This window comes from Lonchura striata, chromosome 1, assembly GCF_050655825.1.
Source record: "Lonchura striata isolate lonStrDom1 chromosome 1, ASM5065582v1, whole genome shotgun sequence".
Lineage (NCBI taxonomy): Eukaryota > Metazoa > Chordata > Aves > Passeriformes > Estrildidae > Lonchura > Lonchura striata.
In genome coordinates this window covers 5,916,927-5,941,162 of record NC_140703.1, presented here as the reverse complement: position 1 = coordinate 5,941,162, position 24,236 = coordinate 5,916,927, and the positions used below count along the sequence as shown (strand labels likewise).

Below are 24,236 nucleotides of genomic sequence, written 5' to 3'. Positions count from 1 at the left end.
TCAGGAAATGGGGACACTCCGAATGGATGGATTGAATAGCCAAAACAAAGTTTTTGACCCCATCATAAACATATATGGGCTTTTAGAAAAATTTCCTGACAATGCCACTAAGCAGAGATTTTGTTTTCTGCTTTAAAGCATAGACCTGGATATGAGTTAGATACATTTTTCATTAAGCAAGATGAAACAGGTAGTTTCTCAGCAAGTGGGAGAAGACAAAGAACTCCAAAGACCAGAGTTTACCCACAGAAGCGATCCCTGAACATCAGCTCTCAGAGCCTGCAACTGTAATCTCACCAGGCTCCCCACTGATGGGTTAAATTCAATCCCATTTGTTTTGGGCCTGGTCCAGCACAATTCCAGCAACTCAGAGAAATGCCCTCCTCCTGAGCCTTGGAGAGAAAACATGAAGGCAAGCCATTGCATTGTAGCACAACACTGTAACCTCTAAAAGCACTTGGAAGACTGTAGAGAAATTATACTTCAGCCGTAATCCCAGCCAAAATTCTGTCTCAAGAACAGGCTTTTACATTGTCACAGTGCTTATTTCTTCTTTAAGAAGAGAGAAGGTCAGCAGTGTTGGCTAGATAAATCCCACTCAATATGCCTGTCCAAAATGTCCCCTTTCCAGCCCTCATTTGCAATGCACCACGCAGCCTCATCATGGGGGTGGCTCCTCTGCAGAGGTGAAGGACACCCCAGAACTTCTAAGAGTCTTCCCCCAGATGGAGAGGAGGGATTTTAATTTTAAAAGGGGGAGATCATAGAATTATTTTGGTTGGAAAACACCTCTCAGACTGATGAAATCCAACCTAGCAATGTCACACAACTTCACTGTGAATCCCTATTTACTCTGTCCCATCAGCAGATAGAAGGATACATATTTTTTTGGTTGCACAGCTGGCACCTGGGATCCAAACTGAGGCAAACTCTGTACTGTCACCTACAGTTACGACAGGGCTGAGATACCCACTGGAACTTCACTCCATCAGTCCTATTGGTAAGAACTTTTTAATGAGGATATGAAAAAAGTCACTCTGGGGCACAGCAACTATCTTTCTGGCCCAGTGCATCTCCCAATAGATGAGGGAGATGCTGTTACAGCAGTAAAACATAAATCTAAGCCCTTTCTGTAGTCCTTTTTCTCATACACTGCCAGCACCTGCACTGTTGCATTAAGGATGATAGAAGGGATGTTCCTTCCTTGATATCTCATCCCGTTGGCTGTGTGATTCCCTCAGCCCTTTCTGAGCACAGGGAAACCATCTGCATTCATGAACTCCAGCAGTCCCAAATCCCAGAACACAGTACTGCTGTGTAATGTTTTTTTCTCTTTTAAATCAAATTCCTATTTATTTCTTTGGCACCCCTTGCTCTAGTAATGTCAAGTAATACAGCAGTATATAAAAGAAAGAAAGAAAGAGAAAAATAATTCAAATCACTCAGGAGATATATAACACAATGCACATTCCTAAAAATACATCAAGGCCACAGCTTCATGTAAGATTTTGAGGGCAGAATCTTATCTACCTTTACATTGCATTCTCATCCACAAGGAATGACTGGAGACTGGCACTAAACAACTGTACAAGAGTTATCAGCATATGTCAGTGAGGAGATGTCAGGAAAGATCCTGGAATTACCCTGTATTTTTATTAATGAGAAGTTGAGAGTGAGCTTAAAAATTTGGGGATAATGCTAGGGAAGAAGGAGTTGAGGATATTTTGTGACAATGGATTGAAGTGCAAAGTAAGCAACACTTTGAGAAAGATCCAGCTAAATGTGGAATGTTCCCAGGGCAGCCAGAGGAGCAGTTCAAAAAGTAGAAAACAATGAAGGAACTGATTTAGAGAAATATGTTAAAAGAGGTGTATTCCTCTCTATAAAAGATTATTGCTACAAGGGGAGAGAAAAAAATGTTTATATGTCAAGGAAAGAGGACAAGAAATTATTAGTTTTATTTTAGATTATGTTTTGTTTAAATTTTGATTAAGAAAAGCCTAACACTGAGGATAGTAAAACCCTGGATCAGGTTGTTTAGGGAAACTGCTTTTAAGAACAGAGTAGAGAAATGTCTCCAGTAACAGCCTAGATGGTGTCAGTTCAGTCTTGCTCCTGAAAAGATTAAGGTCCATGGAAAATTATTCCCAGACCAAATTTTCTCTAACTCAAATGCCATTTGGTTGCAGAAGGACTAAATACATTTAAGAGAGCTAGATTAATTATCCATTGCAATTTTACTGTGTGAAATTATTCTTTTCACAAATAAATTTATTATTCACAAACCTGTTCAGGAAACTTTATGATCAAATCCAGGTCTCTCAAAAGAGAAAGAATTCAATTAACTAAGATAACAAAAAAATGCATAGCTGGCCAGCCTACTTACTGAAATGGGCACCAGCTGCCAGCATGTTGCCCTGAGAAAGAAGGAATAACACCTAAATAAGGTGGGAGGAACAGAAAGCAAATGTTTTTCTGACTTTCATAAAATCATAGAATAGTTTGGGTTGGAAGAAACATTAAATGCCATTTAGTCCACCTGAACCCCTGCTGTGTACAAGGGCATCCTTAGCTAGAACAGGTTTCCTCCAGTTCTTCTGGGACACTCACAAAAGTATTATTTGCTATTTCTTATTCAGAATTTGTCAGACCTCATAAAAAAAAAAAAAGGTAGCATATCTGATAACTGTTCCAAAACCAACTATCATTGAACATATTATAATTTACTCAAAGCTCATCTTATCATGTGCCCTCACTAACAGAAACTAAAAGAAGCTGTAACAAAAAACAAACATCAAATGCTGTTGTCTGCCCATAACTACTACTTTTCCCCAGCTTCATATTTTAATAATTTTTTGGCAGAGTGTTTCTGCCAAAAAAATTTCATTGCCTACATAAACAGAGTGGTTTGGGTTGGAAGGGAACCTTGGAGATCACAGCATCATAGAATGGAATCATTAAGGTCAGGAAAAGCCTCCAAGATCATATACCACCAAGTCCACTAAACCATACCACAAAGTGCAATATTCACTCATTTTTTAAACGCTTCCAGGGCTGGTGACTTCTCTGGGAAGCCTGTTTCAGGGCTGAAAGAATCCATCACTGAAGAAAATCTTTTTAATTTCCCTCAGCACAACTTGAAGCTGTTTCCTTTGCTGGTTTCCTGGGAGAAGAGACCAACCATGGCCTGAATACGATCTCTTTTCAGGGATTTGTAGAGTGTGATAATGTCTCCCCTGAGCCTCCACTTCTCCAGACTCAGCAATGCCAGTGCTCTCAGTCACTCCTTGTATGACTTATATTCCAGATCCCTCAAACAGTCCTTCTCTGGACACACTCCAGCACCTCAGTGTCTGCCTTGGAAAAAGGCAACAACACTAACATAAGTACTCAAGGTGCAGCCTCACCAGTGCTTGGTACAGGGGGACAATGTAGTCCAAGGTCAGCCTGTTCCAACCCCCATGCCCTGAGCAGGGACACTTTCCACTGGTTGTCCCAAGCCCCATTCAGTATGGCCTGGAACATGTCCAGGGATAGAGCAGCCACAACTTCTCTGAACAACTGGTTCCAGTGAACAGCCTCACAGGGAAGAATTTCTTCCCCATATCCCATCTAACCCTGTTCTCTAGCAGTGGGAAGACATTCCCCCTTGTCCTGTCACTCCAGGCACTTGTCCCAGTCCCTCTCCAGTTCTCTTGGAGCCCCTTTAGGCACTGGAAGCAGCTTTAAGGTCTCCTCAGAGTCTTCTCTTCCACAGGCTGAAAATCCCTATACACAATACAAAGCATTTTTTTGGGGTAGCAGGAAAAAAAAAAGTGATATGAAGGGCTGCCACTGAACACTGAAAACTGAGCAGATGCACGCTCAGCCGACTTCATGTACGTTCATATCCAAGAAAGCATACCAGTCTAAGACACTTGTGACTAATATTTTATATTGGAGTAAAGAAAGGCTACGTGAGCAAGGAGCAGCCACCAGAAAGTGGCCATACTCCTTGCCACATGAGTAAGCTGAGGAGAGGTGACTGATCAACCCAGCTAAGCTGCAGCACATAGTTTGTTGCAGCCTGATTTCTGCAGCCTAAGAGAGCTCCTTCCACATTTGGCTTGATTCCAAGACTGCTCTGGGAAAGATCAGGAATAAACAGCTCTCTTATCTCTGCAAGGTTTCGGGGGCTGGATATTTTTGCGTGCATGGCAGAATTTCCCTTGCCTTGGATTCATTAAGAGACTTAAATAGCCTTTGAAACATGATACATTGCACCTGCGTATAAGAAGATTCATATTTTTGCTTCTTTTCTCAGAAAAGAGATCTCAATTTTATAATCTGATATTATTTCTCATTTACTCAAACATGCCAGTGATTTTTTCAGGCAGGAGCAACTGAACTACTTCATTAAAAGATGAAAAATGTTTTTTTTCCAAGAAATCTCTGAGAAGGTGAATGTTTACATTTCTTTCCCAGTAGTTTTGTTGTATTGAAAGTTTTACTTGCAGCTTAACAGATCAGCTTCTTTAGACTTTTCTCCAGACTATTTTAAATTGGTTATGAAAGTGTGATGGTGGTATAAAAGCAGAGTTTGGCTGGAGTTAGTGTGCCAGTAAGCCTTGTTTGCAGGAGGCTTAGATACCGATTGCAAAAATCATCTCCTTAATCAGCTTTTCAGCACTTCAAAGAGGCCTCAAACCTCAGGTTTGAGTTTAGTTCCGTGAGTTTGAAATCTGGACATACCTTGAGCAGGCATGCAGATTTACAAACCATTTCTAAATTTCAAAAAGCTAAGAATGTCCAGAGTGTCTTAGAAAAAGTTTCAGGCTTGTTCTGAAGAAGGCTATGAAATCCTTTCAGGAAAGGGCTCTAAAAGGCTTTTGAGTAATCGTGGACTCATTTTCTGAGTGGATTTTCATATGGTTCATCTACAAAGTAATTCCTATTCCTGCCTGAAAAACACAGTAAGTCTACATAATATGATCCTTCACATTAGAGGGATGACCAATTAGATTATCCTTTCCACCTACCTAGCAGTGTAGGATTGTTTCCTACAGCATACAGAGAACTCCAACACATCTAAGGTGTTGCAACTTAACCATCAGCCTCCATCCTGTTTCCAGCATGCTATGAGCAAGAACCAGACCTTGGGGAGAGGGGGGAGGAAAAGGATTTTCCCTGGATATGCTGCAAAACTGCTCATTTTTTATCACAAAAAATGCATCAATATAAATATTTACATCAAGGAACAGAGGAAGGGGGTGTTAATGGCATATTCCCCCCTCCAAATCCCTTTGGAGGCAGAAAGCTGGAAAATACTGAAGATGCCCAGATCAAAGTCTCCTGAGCTGTGGATATAGGGGACTGTACTATACAGCCCAGGCATGGACTGACCTCTGCACATGGAAAAAGGCCAGAAAGGATATGGGAAGATGGTTGAAGAGAGAGTAGACCAAATAAGGGACCACAACAGAAAAAAACCCCACAACTTTTTTCACTTCTTTGGCGTGAATGGCCTTAAAAACTAGACTACTCTGAAACAGTGGGGTCTGCCTCCCAAAAATTTAGATGTGCATAAAGATAAAATGTTCAAATGCCTCCAGGACATGACTCATTAAATAAAAACATGTTTGAACTATTCCCATGTGAGCATTTTTACATCATTCTGAAGCATGAACCACATTTTGCCATGCCCTCACTCTAACAGCATTCCTTTTGTGCTCCTTCTACCTTATCCCTGTAATTAGACATTATCTCTTCAGCCCTGCAGCAGGCTGGAACAGAGACACCACCACATTTAAAATGCATTTAGGCACCCTCTTCATGAGAGAAAAGTTGCAAAGAGAAAAAGGCATCCATGGGAAGAGGAGACTAGGGAAGATCTCCCTTTCCCTGCTCCCCCCAGGAAACATGGATCAATCTTCAAACACACTGTGTGTATTTTTCATTTATTTCCTCTAGTAATTTAGTTCAGGAAAGGAGTTGCTATGGCTTGTATAACACATGCCAATTTTGAAATACCAGGCATCTTCTCAAGAGGCTGCAGATGGACTGTAATGAAAACAAACCCAATCACACACGACCTTAAAACTTGGCCTGAGTGATGCCTGAAGCTCAGCGTGGGACTACTCACCCTCCTCCCCTCCCCTGGCCATCACCATCTTGCACATCTGAGAATGAGGAGTATTTTTTTGACAAGTTCCTTTTGAAAGTCATCCCCTCCCACCTTAATATCTTGGTCTTCTAAATCCTTACTTAATCTCACTTCCTGTGGACCCTTGGCTGGCGGGTTCACAGTCATGGATGTCGTCCATCTCGGGATAAACAGACGCCTGCAATACACATTTTCCTTTCCTCAGAAGGAAAAAAAAATCATTCAGGACCTTTACATATTTCTCATCCCTAGATGGGATAAAAAGTTGAAATCTGATGTAAAATAAGATTAGATGAAGAAGTCACACCTCCCTGTCCCTTGAAAGGATTTCAGCTCAAGGAAAATGTTTTACTTGGCAAATCTGTAATTAATTCAACTTAGTTTTGACACAACCTGTTCATTTAATGTAATTCTTATAAAATTAATTTCCAAATCATCTTCACCAATTTTTTTCCTTGCAAAACAGAAAGGCACAACAAAGAGGTCATTTTCAAGGCACAAGTATGTCAAAATCCATACAAATCCACAAAATCTTCACTTCCACTAAGATGACATTTTCTTTCAGAAACTTGTTTCAATACATGCTTTTCCCTAGCTATTCTTAGTGACTTATAAACATCTTCACTTGCTAATTAATGCTCCACTGCTGAATTGGTGATAAAGGCCAGTCTGGTATTCCCACCACAGAGCTGTCAGATACGTGCCAATGTAGAGCAGTCCAGACATTGAGGTCAGAGGATACAGGACATTAACTGTCATAAAACACCAGGGGACAAAAAAGACTCACTCAGCTGTCTTATCTACTGATCCAGTTACATGTTGATGCAAAAATCACAGAATCATTTAGGCTGTAAAAGCCCTCTAAGATCATCAAGTCCACAGCACTGCCAAGCCCACCACTAACTCATGTCCTCAGCTGCCACATTCCCACATGCATGTATAGTTTATCTTGTCTGCATCTGGATCATTTAATTTCAGCAAAATCTTCTCTCCATTGAACCATAATAGTCCAAATACAAGTATGTCCACTGCATTAAAAGGAAGGCATCCCAAAATAGGCCAGGCAGGTACTCCTTGTCACTTGCCTGAGCCTCCACCATGAAGTAACAGAAAGAGCCAAGAAGAATTATGACAACTATCTAAAGAAAGGTAAACCAGCCAGAGAGGTTGAAATCCAGCCATTGCAGCTACCAAACAAAAATCAGGAAAATTCTAGAAACATACACTTTTTTGGTTGTTGATGGTTCAGCTCTAGAGAGATCATATGGGTCTGCACATCTAGAGCTGCTCAGATTATTGAAATGTTGAATTAGTTGGTCTTGGAGGAAATTAAACAGATGGTAGGAAGAGAAAAGCGTGTCTCTGCCTGTGAAAGGCATGTATGCTGCCCAGTGGAGGTAGGACTTGACCATAATGACCTTAAATCCTCAATATTAATGCAATAAAGAAATTCCTCTGCAGAGTCATAAGCAATACAAACACACCTGAACCTTTAATATGCAGTAGAAGAAAAACAAAAATTAAATATCATCTTTGCAGGTTTGGGGTGGTTTTTTTTAAGGCAATCTGAGAATGCTGGTTCTAACTGGGTTAACATTTGCCTACTTAGGGGAGCCTTAGAGTAACAACTCTTCTAATCAGCAGTGACTGCGAGAAATTACTGAGGCTCAGCACAGTATAAAGCAGCTGCTTGGTCCTTACAAGTTGTCATGGAGGTAAGCTGCCCAGGGAATTTTGAAATGTATCTTGTGCCTGATTGTGTAATGGAAAATGTGTTAGCAAGCCCTGTCTTAGCCACAGTCATCAGGGTTAGGAATTGGTAAACTATATTGTGTGTTAGAGATGTGCTTTACCTGCATGTACATGTCACCTCCTTGATTGCCCCTTACTCATACCTGTTCCCCTCTTGCCCTTTCCTCTTTGGGGTCAGAGTACAGTGAGTACCCACTGCAGAAGTCCTCACCTGTCCTGGGTCCCATGTGACCCCACTTTTTCATTCTTCATGCAGAAATCAGGTGAGCTCTGCAGGTAAATCAGCTCTGTCTCTTTGACTGGCCTGATGTCAATGTCCTTCGGCACAAGGTATTTGCGTGTGCCCATGGGCCGGTGAACAACCTTGGTGGCAGATAAATATTTGGTTTTGAGGTCCAGTGCAATGTCTCGCAATTCTTGAAGGCCTTTCCAACAGGTCTTGATAGAGCATGACCCAGACACTCCATGGCACTTACATTTCATTTCAAGAGAGGCTTTCAAGACCTGCAAAAAGGAATGCAGAAGTTAGGAAATTACCTCCTCTTACAGCCAAACATCCCACAAGCTTGCTAATGAAAGTACTTCTTAGCAGGAACTGCTATAGGAAAATACTACTGTTCCCATTTCTGCACAGGCAGTCTAGAGTAGCTACTTTGAAAGAGAATGAGATCCTACAGCTCTTTGGTGATCACTGTCAGTCCAGGACTACTTTCACAAGGGCTCCTTTGTGGCCAGAAGACAGAAGAGTATTTTTGATTTTGATTACATATCTATATTGGGCTCCATTTCCACTCTCTAAATTCCTAAGGAGATGACTATCAAAACATTCCATAAATAGATAATTAACATCAATTTCAATCTCCAGCAGCTTTGGGCTTTGGTAAGAGAGATGCCATGGCTTTGTTGAATTCAGTGTACTCTCCCCCTGCCTTTCTGCTGGTCATGGGGCCAAAACAGCCTCTTACTTTGACTCTGTACTATTCTCATTTCAGTGGGACATGGCAGGATGCTGCCAGGAAGGGCTGAATGCACCAGCCATAGCAACGCAATATCCCAAACAAAAATTTGCCCTTTGCAATTGAAACAAAAAGTCAAGACATTACAAAAATAAAATCTAAAAAACCTCAAACCCCAAGCAAACAAACCAAATAGTGTGGGAATAGTAGGAAAAAAAAACAAAACAACAAAGAGCTAGAGAGGGAAACTTCAGCATGGTTGTGCTCTGCAAAGGTAGACTCAGCCTGTAGCTACACAGCAAGCTCCCAATGAGCTCAGCATGCTCCAGGTTTGTCTGCACAGGCAACCCTGGAAAGACCAAGCTGTGCAGGAGGAGCAGCCTATGGAACCACTGGAGCCTCAGAGATGAGTGCAGGGGTCAGTTTTATAGCACCCCCCATCCATTTCTTAAGTTGTATGGAGGGCTGCTATAGGGATTTGCACACCAGGGGCTGCACATGGTAAATATTATCCCTCCACTGGATGCAAGCTGTGGCAAGCAACTTGTGCCAGCTATTATAATAATCACTAGAATAGCAGTTTAAAAAGGAAAAAAAAAAAAATCCTTCCTGCTTCCTGCAGGGATGGCTGGAGGCAACTGCTGCTGGATGCATCTGGCAGATGATAATCCTGCACATTTACACAGCACTTCACCCCCACAATGCCCTTGGCAGAGCACAATGGGACCCAACCCAACCACCCCTCCTGGGGTAGGCAGAGCCAGAGCCAACGCTGACTGCAACAGGTAGCAATGAGACATCCCACCCACGGTTAAACAGGGCTAATAATAGCATTTGGGACACCCTGAGTCACAGGGTGAGTTGTACAGCTACAATTTTCAGCAGGCTAAAGGACTTCAGAGTAATCTTTGAGAAACCTGCTCCTTTCACTAGCTGATAGAGACACTGAACCTCACCAAGTGACCAACACTACAGATGATTGTACAAGTACAATAACTCTTGTGGATTTGTTACCTGTCTCCCTACTTCACTGTTGTGCAGATGCATCAGTTTATTGGCTTGTGATCCTGATTTTTTCATCTTCATGGGAGCATCTGAAAATTTGGACCCCATGATAAGACCATAGTTGAGGTTGTCTGCACATCCTCCCCATCGATACCCAGGTCCAGGTGTCTCACCTGGGATGGGACCACAGGAACAGCCAGGGAGGTCCCCGGTGGTGCAGGCTCTGGCAATGGTGTGGCTGATGGCAGCAGCAGAGAGGGCATATACAAATGCTGACTCCCTTGTGCCTGAAAGAGACAAGAACACCATCTCAGCCTCCTGGGCCAGATAAACGTTCCCAAAAAAAAGACTCACACTGTCTGTGTCCCACAGAGCAGCCAACACACCAACTCACTGCAGCTGAGATGTCCCATGGCACCACTAGCTTGGAGCACATCTAAGTGAACTTTTCAACATAAGACAAAAGCCCAGCAGGACAAGGAGTCACATGGATTTAGGCATCTTGTTCATTGTGGTGTGATTTGCTCTTGAAGCAGGTGGTTAAGCCCTCCCGTGGACTCTCCTGCCTCCTTTTGCTCCTGTGCTTGTCCCATGACTCCCAGTGGGATGAGCAGACCAGAATGGTGGTCTGCTTTCTAAGAGCCGTGGTAGACAAGGTGTTGGATCCAAGAGCTTCTGGGCATGACTGGCACTGTAATGATGAATGTGGTCTCAGAGAACAGGACAAGTGGGCTTTGTTGTCCCTCCATGCTCCCAGAAGCAAGACCCTTCCTGTCTCCAGCACACACACACACACACAGAGGCTGACTCTACTGACTCCAGTCCCAGCTGAGCCAGCAGTGATGTTTACCTCTCTCTAAGTCCAGCAGGTAGTTAGGGGCCAACTCTATTGAAGAGCAGTTCCACCGCATGTCTGAGAAGGTTTTACGGCAGGTCTTTATCACTTCCCGGGCTGCCTGAATAATGGTCTGCATCAGCTCCAGGTTGCTGCGGCACAGCTGCACCTGAGAAACCACCAGGCCTTCAAGCTGCTTGCAGTGCTGGGTTTGATTCAGGGCCAAAGCCAAAGAAGTCTTGGACAGAGCTCTGAGAAGACAAGCACATGCAGAAAAGCATTAAAACAGTCTAGTCGCCTACGTTCACCTGACTTAATTAAAGCTTTCTGTAAATAGGTGCTTAGATAAACCCGGTGAGAAAGATGAGCAGCTATGAAAAGTGATTTATCCTGTATAAAGTACGTGTTTAAGGTAGGTGGGAAGAAACACCCTTTGGCAGTGTGCAATTCTCTCCCTTATTGAGGGAAGTCTGCACAAAGCTCCAGGGTATATGTCAAGTCAACTGCATGTGTAAATCCTATGGGGAAGGTTTTTTTGCTGAAAAATGAAGAGCATAGACCTCTCAACAGAGTGAAAAATGACCCATCAGTTCCATGATAATAGAAATCTGGGTTCTCCAAGACTGTGGCATTTGGGAAAAAAAAGCAACGTTGGTGCTTATCAGTATTTTGTATTCAGCATCTGTCTCACACACTCTCAAAGGATTATGCTAAATGTCGTGTAATTAATTATGGAGAAAAGCCCCTGCAAGGCCTAGGGGAAAATCATCAAATTTGCAAAACATATGCTTTCACTTAGAGTTAATACCAAGGTCCTCTACTGATTCAATCATTGTTGCAGATAGATAAGTCTGTTTCTCTAGTCTCCAAAAACCACAGTGCAAAAGCTCAGTGGGAGTATGTGCAGAGAGAGTACCACAGTCAAATCTCAGAAGGGATCCATGAATACCAGCACATATGTTACCATGGAAGAAAAGAACAACATCCCACAGTGGTGGTTCTTCTACTGTCCAATTGCCAACTTTTCCAGGTTAAAAAAGAACAAAGGCTGACATGCATCTTACATGCCGTACTCTTCTTCCCTGAGCACCCACAAAATCAGCAGAAGCCTAGTGTGTAACTCTCTTTGTATCTTTTTGGCTTTCTTAGGATAGTCATAAAAGTTATGCATTCCCATAAAATAACTTTCTAGCAGGCTGAATAATATGATGGCATCTGATCCTGGCAGCACAACTGTAACACTTATTTCCTTCTGTCCTTGTTAAATGTATTGGCTTTCAAATTCATCCCAAGCCATCTTGGTTAGTTTGGCTTATTAGCAAACACATTTTGGGGTGCATTTCACTTTATTGCTGTAATATCCACATTCTTCAGGAGTTAAATGAGATGGAAACAGAACTAAAATTGAGCCCTAACAAAATCTGGAGGTATTTAATCCTTGCTGGGGATGAATAGGCCTGCACTGACAAATTCCCAGGTGACTGGGAGTTTGGCATTTCTGGCACTAGATAAACAGCGGCAAACTTGGAAGGGAAACCACCGTTCTGCCAGCTATATAAATATATACTTCATACTTGTATTTAACAGGTCTGTTAAACATACTGCAAGCAGAAGTCATTGCTAGTGAATTTCAAGAGAAAGGAAAAAGTGGTGGACTTGGCAGTGTTAAGTTATTGGTTGGACTCAGTGATCACACACGTCTTTTCCAACCTAAATGATTCTATGATTTAATAATCAGAAATTCTGCCCTGCAGTTCATCTCGTTCCCAAACCTACTGGTGTTCATACAAGGTTCCTTGTTTGGAGAGGGACCCCTCCAGAAGGCAACTCATCCTGCCTTAGATGTGAACCTGAGCTAGTGGAGAAATAACTTGTTGGTGATATACTGGGTATTCAGGCACCTCAGAGAGATCATGTCTTTGAAGGACATGAGTCTCTGAATAGTATGACTGTCACCTGACTGCAAACCTCTACAGTGTGGACCTCACAGTAGTCCTTCAGGATCCTTTAGCTCATGGAAAGCAAAAAGCCATATCTAGGAAGTAGTTAGCCTTTAGTGCTTTTGAGAGCTATAGTAAGATACCATCAAGACTTAAAAGTGCTCATTTTCTGTTCCATATAGGAAATCCAGAGGACCCAGATATTTGAATGGTATAAACGCAGAGCTTGAATGAGATATGAGCACTTGACACCAGGTATCAGTGAAAATTTATCCCAGAAATTCTATCAGCAACTCCCAGGAATGAGCTGAAACACAAATCAGGCAAGAGACCAAAGCAGCTCATCAGTAATATAAATGATAAAAACTCCAGCATAGCATGTTCCAGCAGGAAGGGAAGCAAGCAAGGTGTGGCAGGAGCGGTGAGATAACTTCACAGCCTGAGCTTCAGGCAAATTAGGAACATTCCAAGTCTCTGAGAGAGGCTGTACTACAAGGCAGCAGATCAGTTTTCTAATCAGACATGTTGAGTGTCACTTGAGAGGCCTTGGAATGTTTTGGCTGACCCTCCAGAAGGATGCATATATCTCCTAGGTCCTACACTACATTTTCTGATCCTTTATAGAGGTCTTCAGCCTCTCTAAAGGGCCTGGAAGGCTACATTGAGGTACCCCTATCTCACTTGTTACAGACAAGTCATGAATAGCATGAACAACTATCTACAGGTAGGGATGTAAGCAGAATTCAGACTGAAACTCATCCTCAGTGTGCAAAAAAGGGATGTGATGCAATGAGACTGCATTATTACAGATGGCTTGAAGTGATCACCATTAGACAAGGAGTTTTATAGTGCAACAAGAAAACAATTTACTTCATGGAAGAGGGAAAATACCTTCTGATAGGTGAGAACTCAGTAAATGGCAAAAATGGCTGTTTGTCATAGAATGAGCTGAGCTCCAGGAAGCCTTCTAAGAATAAAACTGTGAGATGCAGGAAGGTGTTTTTTGAGCATCTCCAGGCCTGAACTTCATGTCTTTGCTTATGAGAACCTATAATTGGAAACATCTCCAAGCATTGGGAGGAAAAATTAAAAGGTAATGGAGATGGAAAAGAAAACTCAGTTACTGTAGTCACTTGCTGAGACTGAAACATCTATAAATCACAGATCAGGAATGTGAGAGGCCTATTAGGTCATCTATTCCATCCCCTGACAACCTAGGTTTGCCCAGTCTCTGTCCCACATTTAGGAATATCTTCTCACTCCATGTCTCTCTAAACTGTCCCTGTGGAAATGCACCACCCCTCCCTGCTTTCTAAATTCTGTCAGCATCAGGGGATGGATACCCACTGCCCAACACCATTATTGGGAAAACAGTATCTATTTGTGGAAAGAAAAACATCCCACAGTAGAGGCTGGTCCATGGTAAGACTTGGTGGTGGGTCTCTGGCCTGTCTTCACACAGTCTCCACTGATCACCAGCACCAGGAGGGAAACTGGAGCCAATGGGGCATTGCCAGCCTTAAAATCCAGCCCTCAAGGGCATAATTAGAAGAACATCCTTCATTCCTCAACCTGGGAAAAAAATCCCTGACAAACATCTTTCTGTGGATGAACACCCTTCATCTGAAAAAGGGATTTTACCTTCTTTCACCCTGGAAATACTGTTTTTCACTGTTTCATCCTGATAACATTCTCACTTAATTCTCCTGCCCCATCCTTCAAACTACAGACAACCAAGGGGTGGTTGTTTCAGGGTTTTAAAAAATACATGTATTTGATCCATCCCTTTAAATAAACAGGGTCTAAACCAAACATCTCCTGATCTATATATAACACAGCAGGTCCTTATATTGAAGTTCTAGATACTGACAGAAAACCATGAACATAATTACAAAGGAAACATGCAAAGATGGATCATGACATTCATTTACTCTTTTATTATCTCAGGCAGTTATTAAATTCATTTGAAAACATTAATGCTCTGCAGTGTTAGGTCCCTTGAGAGGTATGGGCCCATTCCTACATGTTTGGGACCCATGAGAGGACTATTCATAGAAAATGCAGGTTAGGAAGAAGCACCTTCAGATGTCAGCAGATATCAATGAAAGTCATATATTATTTGGTTTACAAGGTACCCTGTGAGTATCCTGGTCAAGACAAAGGGAGAAAAACTCCTTCAATTGTGCAGCAAAGCATTGGTGTCCTTTAAAACACCCTTGAAGGGTGGAAGAATCTTCTCCCTGAAGGCATCTCCCCACCCTCCCTTGTGTGACATGATCTGCAAAAGTCTCACAAAGGGACTGATGGTGAAACTGTGAACTTCTACTCCAAATTACCAGCTTTGCTTTCTGAAAAGGCATTCTTTTTTATGCCCATTCCTAAACTCCTTAATCTTGCAGGGATATGGGTGACACAAAAAGATTTAGACAAAATTACGTGGCTGTGGAGAGTGAAGTATGTGGTAAACATTAATAAAGAGAGGCAGAGATTGAGGGTTCTTTTTGTATTTGATCTCATTGAAGGTTTTTAATCTGCAGAAGCCTCATTTTCTCAGGTTTTCCTCTGGAAAAAGCTTGCAGGGATGTTATAATAACATTGTCTAAGCTTCTTAAGCTTCTGGTAGTCAAAGGCAGCCCATGCCCCTGCCACCCGGCCCTGCATCAGTTCTAGTCTGGGAACCACAAGTCCTGAGAAAGACACCATATCCCCTGGTAAATTCTTCCCCTGTTTCTGCAAGTGCTTTTTAAACAGAGAAATAGGATTTACATGATTAAAAAAAAAATAAAAAAGAAAGAAAGAAAAAAGAAGAGGAAGAGAGAGAGAAGTGTATGTGTGGGGAAACCAACTCTGAACTAAAAGCTTAAAATAAGAGCTGTTTTCAGACATGGTGCCAAATGCAGTGCTGGCAGTAGTGGGCACAAGGCTGTTGACTTCATGCCCAAGCTTGAATGAAGTCAATGCCAGCAGTGAGTTGGCTCACTGAGTGCTGAGGAAGGCCATGGAGCTTTGTCAACTTTTCCTGAACTGCCTATGGAGCGAAGAGCAAACTTCAAAGATATGGTACTCCCCTTTTCTCACCCCCAGCCTACTCCCCTCCTGCCATCCCCATCCTGCAGCTCTTTCACAGCAGCTCATCTAGCAGTCCCTTGCCAGGCAGACAGTCTCCTCAGAGGCGCCCGTGTCTCCACGTCCCAGCTCCCTCCCACTACTTTTTGAAGGAGACAAGCAGGAGCTGCCAGAAACACAAAATCTTTCCATTTTCTCCCCTGCTTTTTGCTGGCTGCAGAAGGGCTGCTCAAGGTTGGTGGGCTGGGGGACATCCTGTGTTCACCAAAAGGTGTGGTTAAGCTACCTTTTGCTTCTGAAGGGCTGCAATTTAACCAAAGGAATTGTGCAGCAGTGGCTGGGAATGGAGCTCAGCTGGGGATTGCTCCAGAGCACGTGAGACATAATTGGTCAAATTATGTGACCAATTATGTCCGCACACAATGCGGACAGGCAGAGACTTCCTGAAGTGACCAAGCTCCACCTAAAAATGATGGTATTCCTAATGCCAGCACTTGCCATACTGGGCATATTCTGCAAGCCATGAAAAAAAAAAAAAAACAACAAAACAATAAAAAATACAACAAACCAAACAAAACAAAGAAAAAAAATCCAAACAAACAAACAAAAACCAAACCAACCAACCAAACAAACAAAAAACTAGCCCAAACCACTTGCTGTGTTTGGCTTATGTACAACCACATTGAAGGAGACATTCAGTACAGAGGGACAGAGGAAATACCAATCTCTGTGGAGGCAGAGGTGCCTCAGAAGCTACTCCGTGCCTGGACATCCCAACATCTGCACACCTTTGGGGCATGCACATCTGGCTGCAGCTCCCTCTAGTGCTCATCTGTTTTTCAGTTCTACCCAAATAAGTTGCTCCAGCACCTCCTTGGTCAAACCCAAGCTATCCTGGGAAAGCTATGGGGAAGGTGATAGAATTACTAGATGCATTGGCCCTAAGACATATCTCATGGAAACCAATGGCTGCCTCACCTTCCCAGCCACTCTGACAGAACAACACTGAGCACCACAAAATGATGTAAACTCCCCACATACCTGCTTTGCTGTAAGGATGGGAAAAATAAGATACAAGGTCTCATATACGTTGATGAGAAAGGCTGTATCCCCACAACAATCCTGATCCAGCAAAGATCTGGAACCATACTCTGGAACCATACTCTGGATTTACACATGACTAGCTCTCTAGTGCTTAGATGAAAGAGCACAAGATATGAAATTTTTCCAGCAAGAGAAATGCTTACAAGAGCAAGAGCATGTATACAAGATGCTGACTGTCCACACACCAATGGATGTTTGGTGAGGCCCAGCATCAACTTCAACAGATAGAGATTTGTACCACAGAACTCATAAAAATAAGCCAAGCAAAATAAAATAAATAATTTCTTTTTTTACCTTCGCCCTGCTTTTAATGATTTTCAGGGCATATTTGTGTTACTGAGAAATCCTAAATGGCTGACAATTGTTTTTCTTCTTCCCCTCCCCCTGCAATTACAGCACACACTGAATCAAAATTAAATGTCCTATCACCTTTCATATCAGTCACTCGCTCATCTGCAGGCTGGTGAAACCCACCTCCTTATCTCTCCCCTCTCCTCTAAAATCCTCTTTGAAGTTCGCCTCTGGCACCATGTGTACAAAAATTATGCAGCAGGCAGACTGGTGAGAAAATCCCACAGCTGAAAACATCACATAGCACTTTCTTCCTTCTTCATCCTATTGTTATTCCCCACCTCTCTGTTCACGAGCAAGAGAAGGAAGGAGCAGATTTCAATTATATGGCACCCAGAATCTGAGTTCAGAGCTGGGATAAGCAGGTTTGAGGTATTACTTGGTATTTGGTACTGTGTTTGCCAAGAACTTACCCATGCAGTTTCTAAGGACAGTCCCTGAGCCCCAAGAAAAGAGAGTGATGGGGAGTGGGGAAAATTAGCCTGTGTTTCTGTAGGAAAATAAGGGTGGGTAAATGAGGAGAAACAGCAAATTGAAAAAAAAACCAAACATAATTTTGTGAATTTCCAGCTACCATCATCCCAGTTGCAAAGTGCTGTGGACAGAGAGTGCAGGTCTCTGCCAAGTTTTAAACAGGTGTGAGGGGAGCTCAGTGCTGCATCTGCATGCCATTCATGCTTCAAATACCACTTTAATCCTAGCTTTCATCTTTCAAACTCACTTTTTGATAGGGGGGATAATTCTGCTGGGAAGTAGAGGAGCAGCAATTGTGGTGTCTTGCCTCCAACTGCGTCTCCCCCCACTCATCCCCAAAAACTCCCCCCACTCATCCTCGAAAACAACCCTTGCAGCTTAACCACTTAGCAGCCAAAAGGCTGCTTTTGACAGCAAAGCCATTAGGGGCCTTTCCCTGCCTCCCAGCATTTTTCATGTCTGTGGTTTGTCACCATACTATCAGATTCCTTCTGGAGCTCATCTCCCCTCTGCTCTTCAAAGGAACCCAAGCCCTTCACTCATGATTAAGCATCATGCTTAAGTGGGACACCAATGCCAAGCATATGGACAAATCCCTCCAGTCAGTCATGGTTCTATACATAAAAGCCCTGATGAATCAGGGTGCCACCAAACAGCTTTATTTCTGTGCTGCAGAGAAATAAATGTTGCAAAGGACATGAGCATCTTGCTAAATGTCCTTCAGAAAGGAGATGCCTGCCTTTTCTGGTGCTGGATATAAGCAGAGCTGAGACCCTAAATACTGCAGGAAGTTGGCAGAAACAAGTGCCTGGGTTATGTAATTGAGATCTTGCTGACTACTACAAGGTGTAAAGCCAAGGCAGTTAAGAGCAAACCAGATCCTTACTCTCCTCTACTTCCAAGAAGGTCCTTAGAGTATGGAGACAGCAGATCAAAGATTATGGAATGGGTTGGAAGAAACCTTGAAAATCATCTAGTTCCTATCTTCCTGCCATAGGCAAGCATGCCACCTTGAAAGATGCCCTAAAGTAGGTGACTATTCCTCCCACTTGACCATGTGCATTTAAACACCCTATGGAGAGATTCACTATGCTTCTCTTTATGGATATAAAAGACAGATGTGTGGCCTCTGGCAGCTCCCTGCAGTATGCAGCATTGCCAGAGGTTCTCACTTGCATTTCTGCTTGATATCTCTGTTTGGAGAAGATGAGTTGCCATCTGGAAGATCCTCTCTTCCCTGACTGCATGATGGAGAGTAAAAACACTGGCTCCAACCAAAAGTGACCTCAAGGCTTTTGCAACATCTTAAATACCGGGGTGTAACAAGGGGAAAGGGACGCCCATTGACCAATGTCAATGGGGATCTGGGGGAGTGGAAGGTGAAAGGATAGACAGATACAAAAACCAATGGGGGAAACCTAAAGGAGGACCCCTGGCCCTCATCCAATCCCTCGATGCCCAGGGTAGAAGATTCTGGAAGAACGGGGTGGGAAGCCGAGTGATGGACAAGGTACCCGGGAGGGGAGAGGGGAGTCACAAAGCATTTTCAGGAAGATTGGCACTGAGGGATTGGGAGAAAATTGGGGTGGAGGGGCAAATCATTACAGAACTGTTACAGAAATATAAAAACACAATACAACATATATTATTGTGCCTTTTTTACTACCGAAGATGCTCATTTGAGGCAAACCCATATTCCCTTATTTATTTTGTGCCCAGCACCAAACCCTAGTAGAAAAGACAGATCACTTATCAAGGTCATGAAACCAGATTGGCTTTGGAGTGGCCTGTTTGTTTATTTTGCAGCAAGCAACTGATTGCTTGTTTAAGCAAAGAAATGAGATGGTGATGTTTTCACTTTGGAGTACATTACCTCCAAGGAAACTCAACCCTGATATGACGACAGTCCCTGGTATTTCTTTACCCTCCTCCCTCCTCCTCACCTCATTTTTAACACCCTTCACAAAATCCAAAGGTTAAAAGGTCCATGTTATCTGTCAAGCATCCTTTGTGGTTGGAGATGGGCAGCATTATCTCAGCTGCCATCCCCACTGCCCTCAGTTCCTACTCAGCACAACCAGTGGTCCTGGTGGGAGAGTTTCCCAGCATAGCAGGAGCTAATGCTAGAAGCTTCATGAGCCACTTAATGAATGCTCATGGGAGCATTCAAGTGTGTGCCTTTCCCTTGGTATCAATGAGGAGAAACAAAAAAAAAAAAAAACAAATAAGCCTAAATCATGCATATTTTAGAAAGAAAATGCAGACATTGTTAGCATAAGCCCGTAGTACACACACTTGACATCAATCAGTGCCTGGAGAATTGCAGTGCTTGCTGCTCTTTAAGCAGTTTACAGCATACCTCAAGCAGCAGTTGTACAAACAGGTAAGAGACCAGCAATTCCTACAGAAACATTAAAAATGAAGAGATAGAGCCAGATACTCACATCCATTTTATCCCATAGCAAAGCCCTGTCTGCAGAATCAACAACAGAAAACCAGCTAAGAAAAATCGCAGACTTGGCTTCATTTTCTCCACCTTCTCCTGCCAGCCAAAGGAAATCAGCTTCTCCAAAGAAATATTTTTCTAAAAAAGGAGTTTTCTTAATATTTTGTGCAATGTATTTTCCTTCAGTTTGGGTATGGATTGTTCTTGGAGATAAAGAACCTGAAAAGAGAAAGAGCTACGGTTAACTCTGAAGTTTAGCAAGCCACTGTGACAGAGAAATCGATTATCTAAACTGCAAAGGAGTGGCTTATGAATCATGAAAAGGTTTGGTTTATCCTTTCTTAGTCCCCTCCCTTGCCAAGTTTTGATACAACCTTTGGAGTGAACAGACAGAGAAACCGTATGGGTTGAATTACACAGAGTTATGGTCTGATTGTGTGTTTCCATTTAACCCTGCACATGGCAAGACTTCATTCACTGCTTCACTTTAATGTTTTTTTTTACTTCTCCTCTCCAAAAAGTTTGTGCAACTGCTTAGGAAGAAGAAGAAGAAAAAAGATAGATCTTTATATTAGCTCAAATCTTCAACTATTCATCTCTCCCTTTCCTCTCTCCAGATTTCTTTTTCCTCTCTTTTTCTGCAGAGAAGACAAATAATAAAAACTGCATTTCCCTACTTAATGCAGGTGTCCTTGCCCTGCAGGTGTTTCTCTCTGATCTGTCACAATAAATGCGTTTTGCTCTTTACCTCTTGCTTTTCTTCTCACCTCATTAACTCTGCCTCTCACTTCTTCCAAGTCCTTGGCACCTGGAGCTCACGGAAAAGGCTGCAACTTTGTAAACATAAAATCCCATTTTTGTCTCCAGGAAGCAGCAACAAAAGAGCTCTCAAGGATATCCCCACACCCCTTTTCTTTTTGGGTTGGGTTTTTTTTTTTTTTCCCTTCTTCAGGCCAAACAGATAAACAAACCAGATGCAGGACTTTAATCCTTAGAGGGGTCCTCTCTGTCTCCAGGGCATGGCTTGCTTATTTTAGCAGCAGTATTAATAACAGTAAGTGGGTTTCCCTTCAGTTATTCACTTCAGACACTGCTCTGGGCTGCTTTTTGTGGTCTTTGCAGTGGTTTCCCATCCCATAAGAAAGACAATAGTAAAATAAACAGAAAAACCTGCCCACCACATTGCATCTCTGGAGTTTCACAACACATTGCATAGCACACTGGCACACGCAAACTATAACTGGGCATTTCCCCATAACACCCCCTCAAAGAGATTTGGGAAGAGACTGGGAATGGTTGGAGCAGTCAGCTTCACTTTGGGAAACCTCTTACCCTGGAAAAAGGGTATCCTACCTCATCCCCAGCTCTGGATTTGCCCAGCTGCAGCTCTCTGCCTAAATATTCTCATTTAGGGACCAAGTGGGTTGGGGGGAATGAATATTTCTGAGTGTTTTCTCTGCCATCTGCAGCGTATTTTTCTATTCAGGCTGCTTTTTGGCTGTCCCAACCCCAGTGCCTGGCATGAAGGGTTACTGGAGAAGTGCTGTTATTACAAAGAATTTTAATAACCTCTAGGGGCGAGTTCCTGGCTTCCTTGAAGTCCAAGACAAAACTGACTGCCTACAAGGGAGGCAGGTTTTCATTGCCATGGATTGTTGTTTTTTTTTTTTTTTTTAATGCCAACTTGGATTTGGGTTTGATGCATCCCTTGAAGGCAGTGCTCTCATGAGTATCCAGGCATACATGCTTCTTGTTCCAGAGTATTTCTATATCTTTTAATCTTTGGGAGCCCTTTTCTTCCCACTGCTCTACAAGCACACTGGAAACTTTCAACCCTTAATCCTGCCCCTGCCTTTCAGTGTCTATTTAGATATTTCAGACCCCTTATCTCACCCCTGTGAACTGCTGGACAACATAGGAGTCGGGTGTAAAATGTCTCAGATGGTCTAAAATGCTCTCACTAAACCTGACCAGCCAACACCATTCACTACTCTCCCCCCCTGCCTTGAAAAAGTCACAGTTTGGGGTTTTTTTCAACCCCAGGAGTGGAAGAGAAATGATCTAATTCCTCCATACCTACCCAAAGAACTGCAGGTTTTGCGTGCAATTGCACCCCTTTTATTTGGAGAGGCAATAATGCCTTTTTCCACACAGTCCAACACAGATTACATTTGCAAGAGCAATTTGCAAAGAGACGGGTGGGACACACTTTGGAGCAGATGTGATCTTTACAGCTCTGGTGAGCTCTGGGTCATTGATCAAACCAACAGCAAGTGGCCTGTGGACTCCTAAAAACAGGAGCTGCTTTTAACTCAAAGCTCTCTTTTCTCTTCACCTCGAGGCTGTTTGCAGCCAGCCGCACTCTGGCACACAGAAAACACTCCCATCAGACACTTCCAAGACTCTGGACTCAGGGATAGGAGCAGGCAATTTTAACTGTACATAAAAGTGTGAGTATTCAGCTCACATTTTTCCAGGTTTCCCATCCAGGAAACAAAGACTCTCCTGCCAGCCTGCAACTCTCTCCAAGAGCACAGCAGCCAGGTTTAGGGGTAGCAGATCCCCAGATGACCTGCAGTGAGGAGTGGGAGCAGAGAAAAGGAATAGAGGGTGGTGGAGCTGATTCCAGCTGAAGGGTCTCACCTCTTCCTTGCTGCCTTCTGGATCTTCCTTCTCCCCTGCAGCCCCTGGGTGTCCCCACTAACCTGCAGCCTCCCGGACTACTCTCTCCTCTGCAGTCCTTGCATTGCCCTACGCATTTGCAGTTTCATGTCCCTCCTCTGCCACCAGCCCCTGGGTCTCCAGTCTCCCTTCACACTCGGGTGTCTCCTCTCCCCTGCAGCTCATCGGGCGCGGGTCTCTCCACCCTCTGGGTCTTCCTCCCCCCTCTGGGTCCTCCCCTCGTTCCTGCACTCACACTTCCCCTTGCCGGGTGTCAGGTCTCTTAATTCAGCCTCCGAGTCTCCTCCTTCCCGGTTTCCCCCGGGGTATCCCCTCTTCCTTGCAGACTCTCTGCCCTGCATTCCCTCGGTTCTCCCTGCCTCACGCATCCTCCCGGGTCTCCCTTTTCCTTGCAGTCCTCCGGGTCTCCCTTCTCTCTCGCAGTCTCCAAGCCGTCCCTCTCCCTGCCATTTCCTCGGTTTGCTTTGCAGCCTCTAAGAATTCTCTCTCCGTCGAACCCCCCGGCGTCTTCGTACTCCCACGCATCCTCCGGGACGCATCCCCTCTCCTTGGAATTCTGTCCACGCCTCGCAAAGCCCTGTTCTTGGCCAGCCCCGCACCTTCGGCGTTTCGAGGGGCTCCACCGAGCCGCTGTCCCCTTCCCACCTCTGCCGACAGCGGCTCGCACACCGCTGCGGTCCGCACTTACCTCCGCCCGGCCCAGGCTGCGCGGGGACCGGGGCCGCTCTGGCGGGGCGGCCCCCGGAGCCGCCTTATATGCGGCCCCTCTGCTTTCATATGCGGAGTGATGTCAGCTCGGATTAGCATAACAAAAGGCTCCGCGCCCCGCGGATGCCCCGGCGGGCAGGCCCGGGCCCCGCGGGGCTCCGCGCATCTCCCCTCCCGCAGCGCATCCCGCGGGAGCGGGGCCGGGCGCGGGGGACGGGACTCGGGGGGTGCCGGGGACCCGCAGGGACTCAGCGGTGTTATTCTAATGAGCGCTTAATGATTAACAGCGATTAGCGAACGGCGAGTTCGTGCTTTCGCCGGAACTTGAGCGTTCCCGGAGGCGCTCCGTGCTCGGAGCTCAGTGACGGCTGCCCCGGGAAAGGACAAGGATGTTTGGCACGTTCCTTCAGGGAGGTTTGGTTCTCCTGCGAGGGCAAGGAACCACGGCCCGGGGTAGTCCTGCCTCATGTCGTACCTCAGCACGTCCTGCTGTCAGCCTGCAGCTCCACAGCCTCTTCTCCGATCTGTATCGTCGGCGGAAAGAGCAGATGATGGGGTCTGGTTTTGGCTTTCAGGTCGGGTTCAGGGTTGGAGGCTTGGTGGTTGTCTGCTAACGAAAGAGAAAGGAAAAGGAAAAGGAAAAGGAAAAGGAAAAGGAAAAGGAAAAGGAAAAGGAAAAGGAAAAGGAAAAGGAAAAGGAAAAGGAAAAGGAAAAGGAAAAGGAAAAGGAAAAGGGGATAGGGGAAGGGGAAGGGGATAGGGGAAGGGGAAGGGG

The 24,236-nt window shown here is 44.1% G+C and overlaps 1 protein-coding gene across 6 annotated transcripts in view; it reads right to left on the bottom strand.

The window, feature by feature from the left end:
* The window catches only part of WNT11 (Wnt family member 11), a 30,251-nt gene extending 6,188 nt beyond the window's left edge, over positions 1 to 24,063 (bottom strand). For 2 of the 6 annotated variants that reach the window (XM_085590005.1, XM_085590042.1), the window contains exons 1-6: positions 23,442 to 23,481; positions 20,070 to 20,290; positions 10,706 to 10,941; positions 10,029 to 10,142; positions 9,865 to 9,944; positions 8,106 to 8,398 (exon numbers count right to left, since the gene is read on the bottom strand). In XM_085590005.1, the coding sequence (XP_085446131.1) occupies positions 8,106 to 8,398; positions 9,865 to 9,944; positions 10,029 to 10,142; positions 10,706 to 10,941; positions 20,070 to 20,152 (806 nt within the window). In that variant the 5' untranslated portion in view covers positions 20,153 to 20,290; positions 23,442 to 23,481. Of the gene's footprint in view, positions 1 to 8,105; positions 8,399 to 9,864; positions 10,143 to 10,705; positions 10,942 to 20,069; positions 20,291 to 22,714; positions 22,928 to 23,441; positions 23,482 to 23,936 lie in introns of those variants that run through there. The other 4 variants (XM_085589814.1, XM_021532429.4, XM_085589957.1 and 1 more) reach the window with 3 other exon arrangements.
* Positions 24,064 to 24,236: the final 173 nt, after the last annotated feature.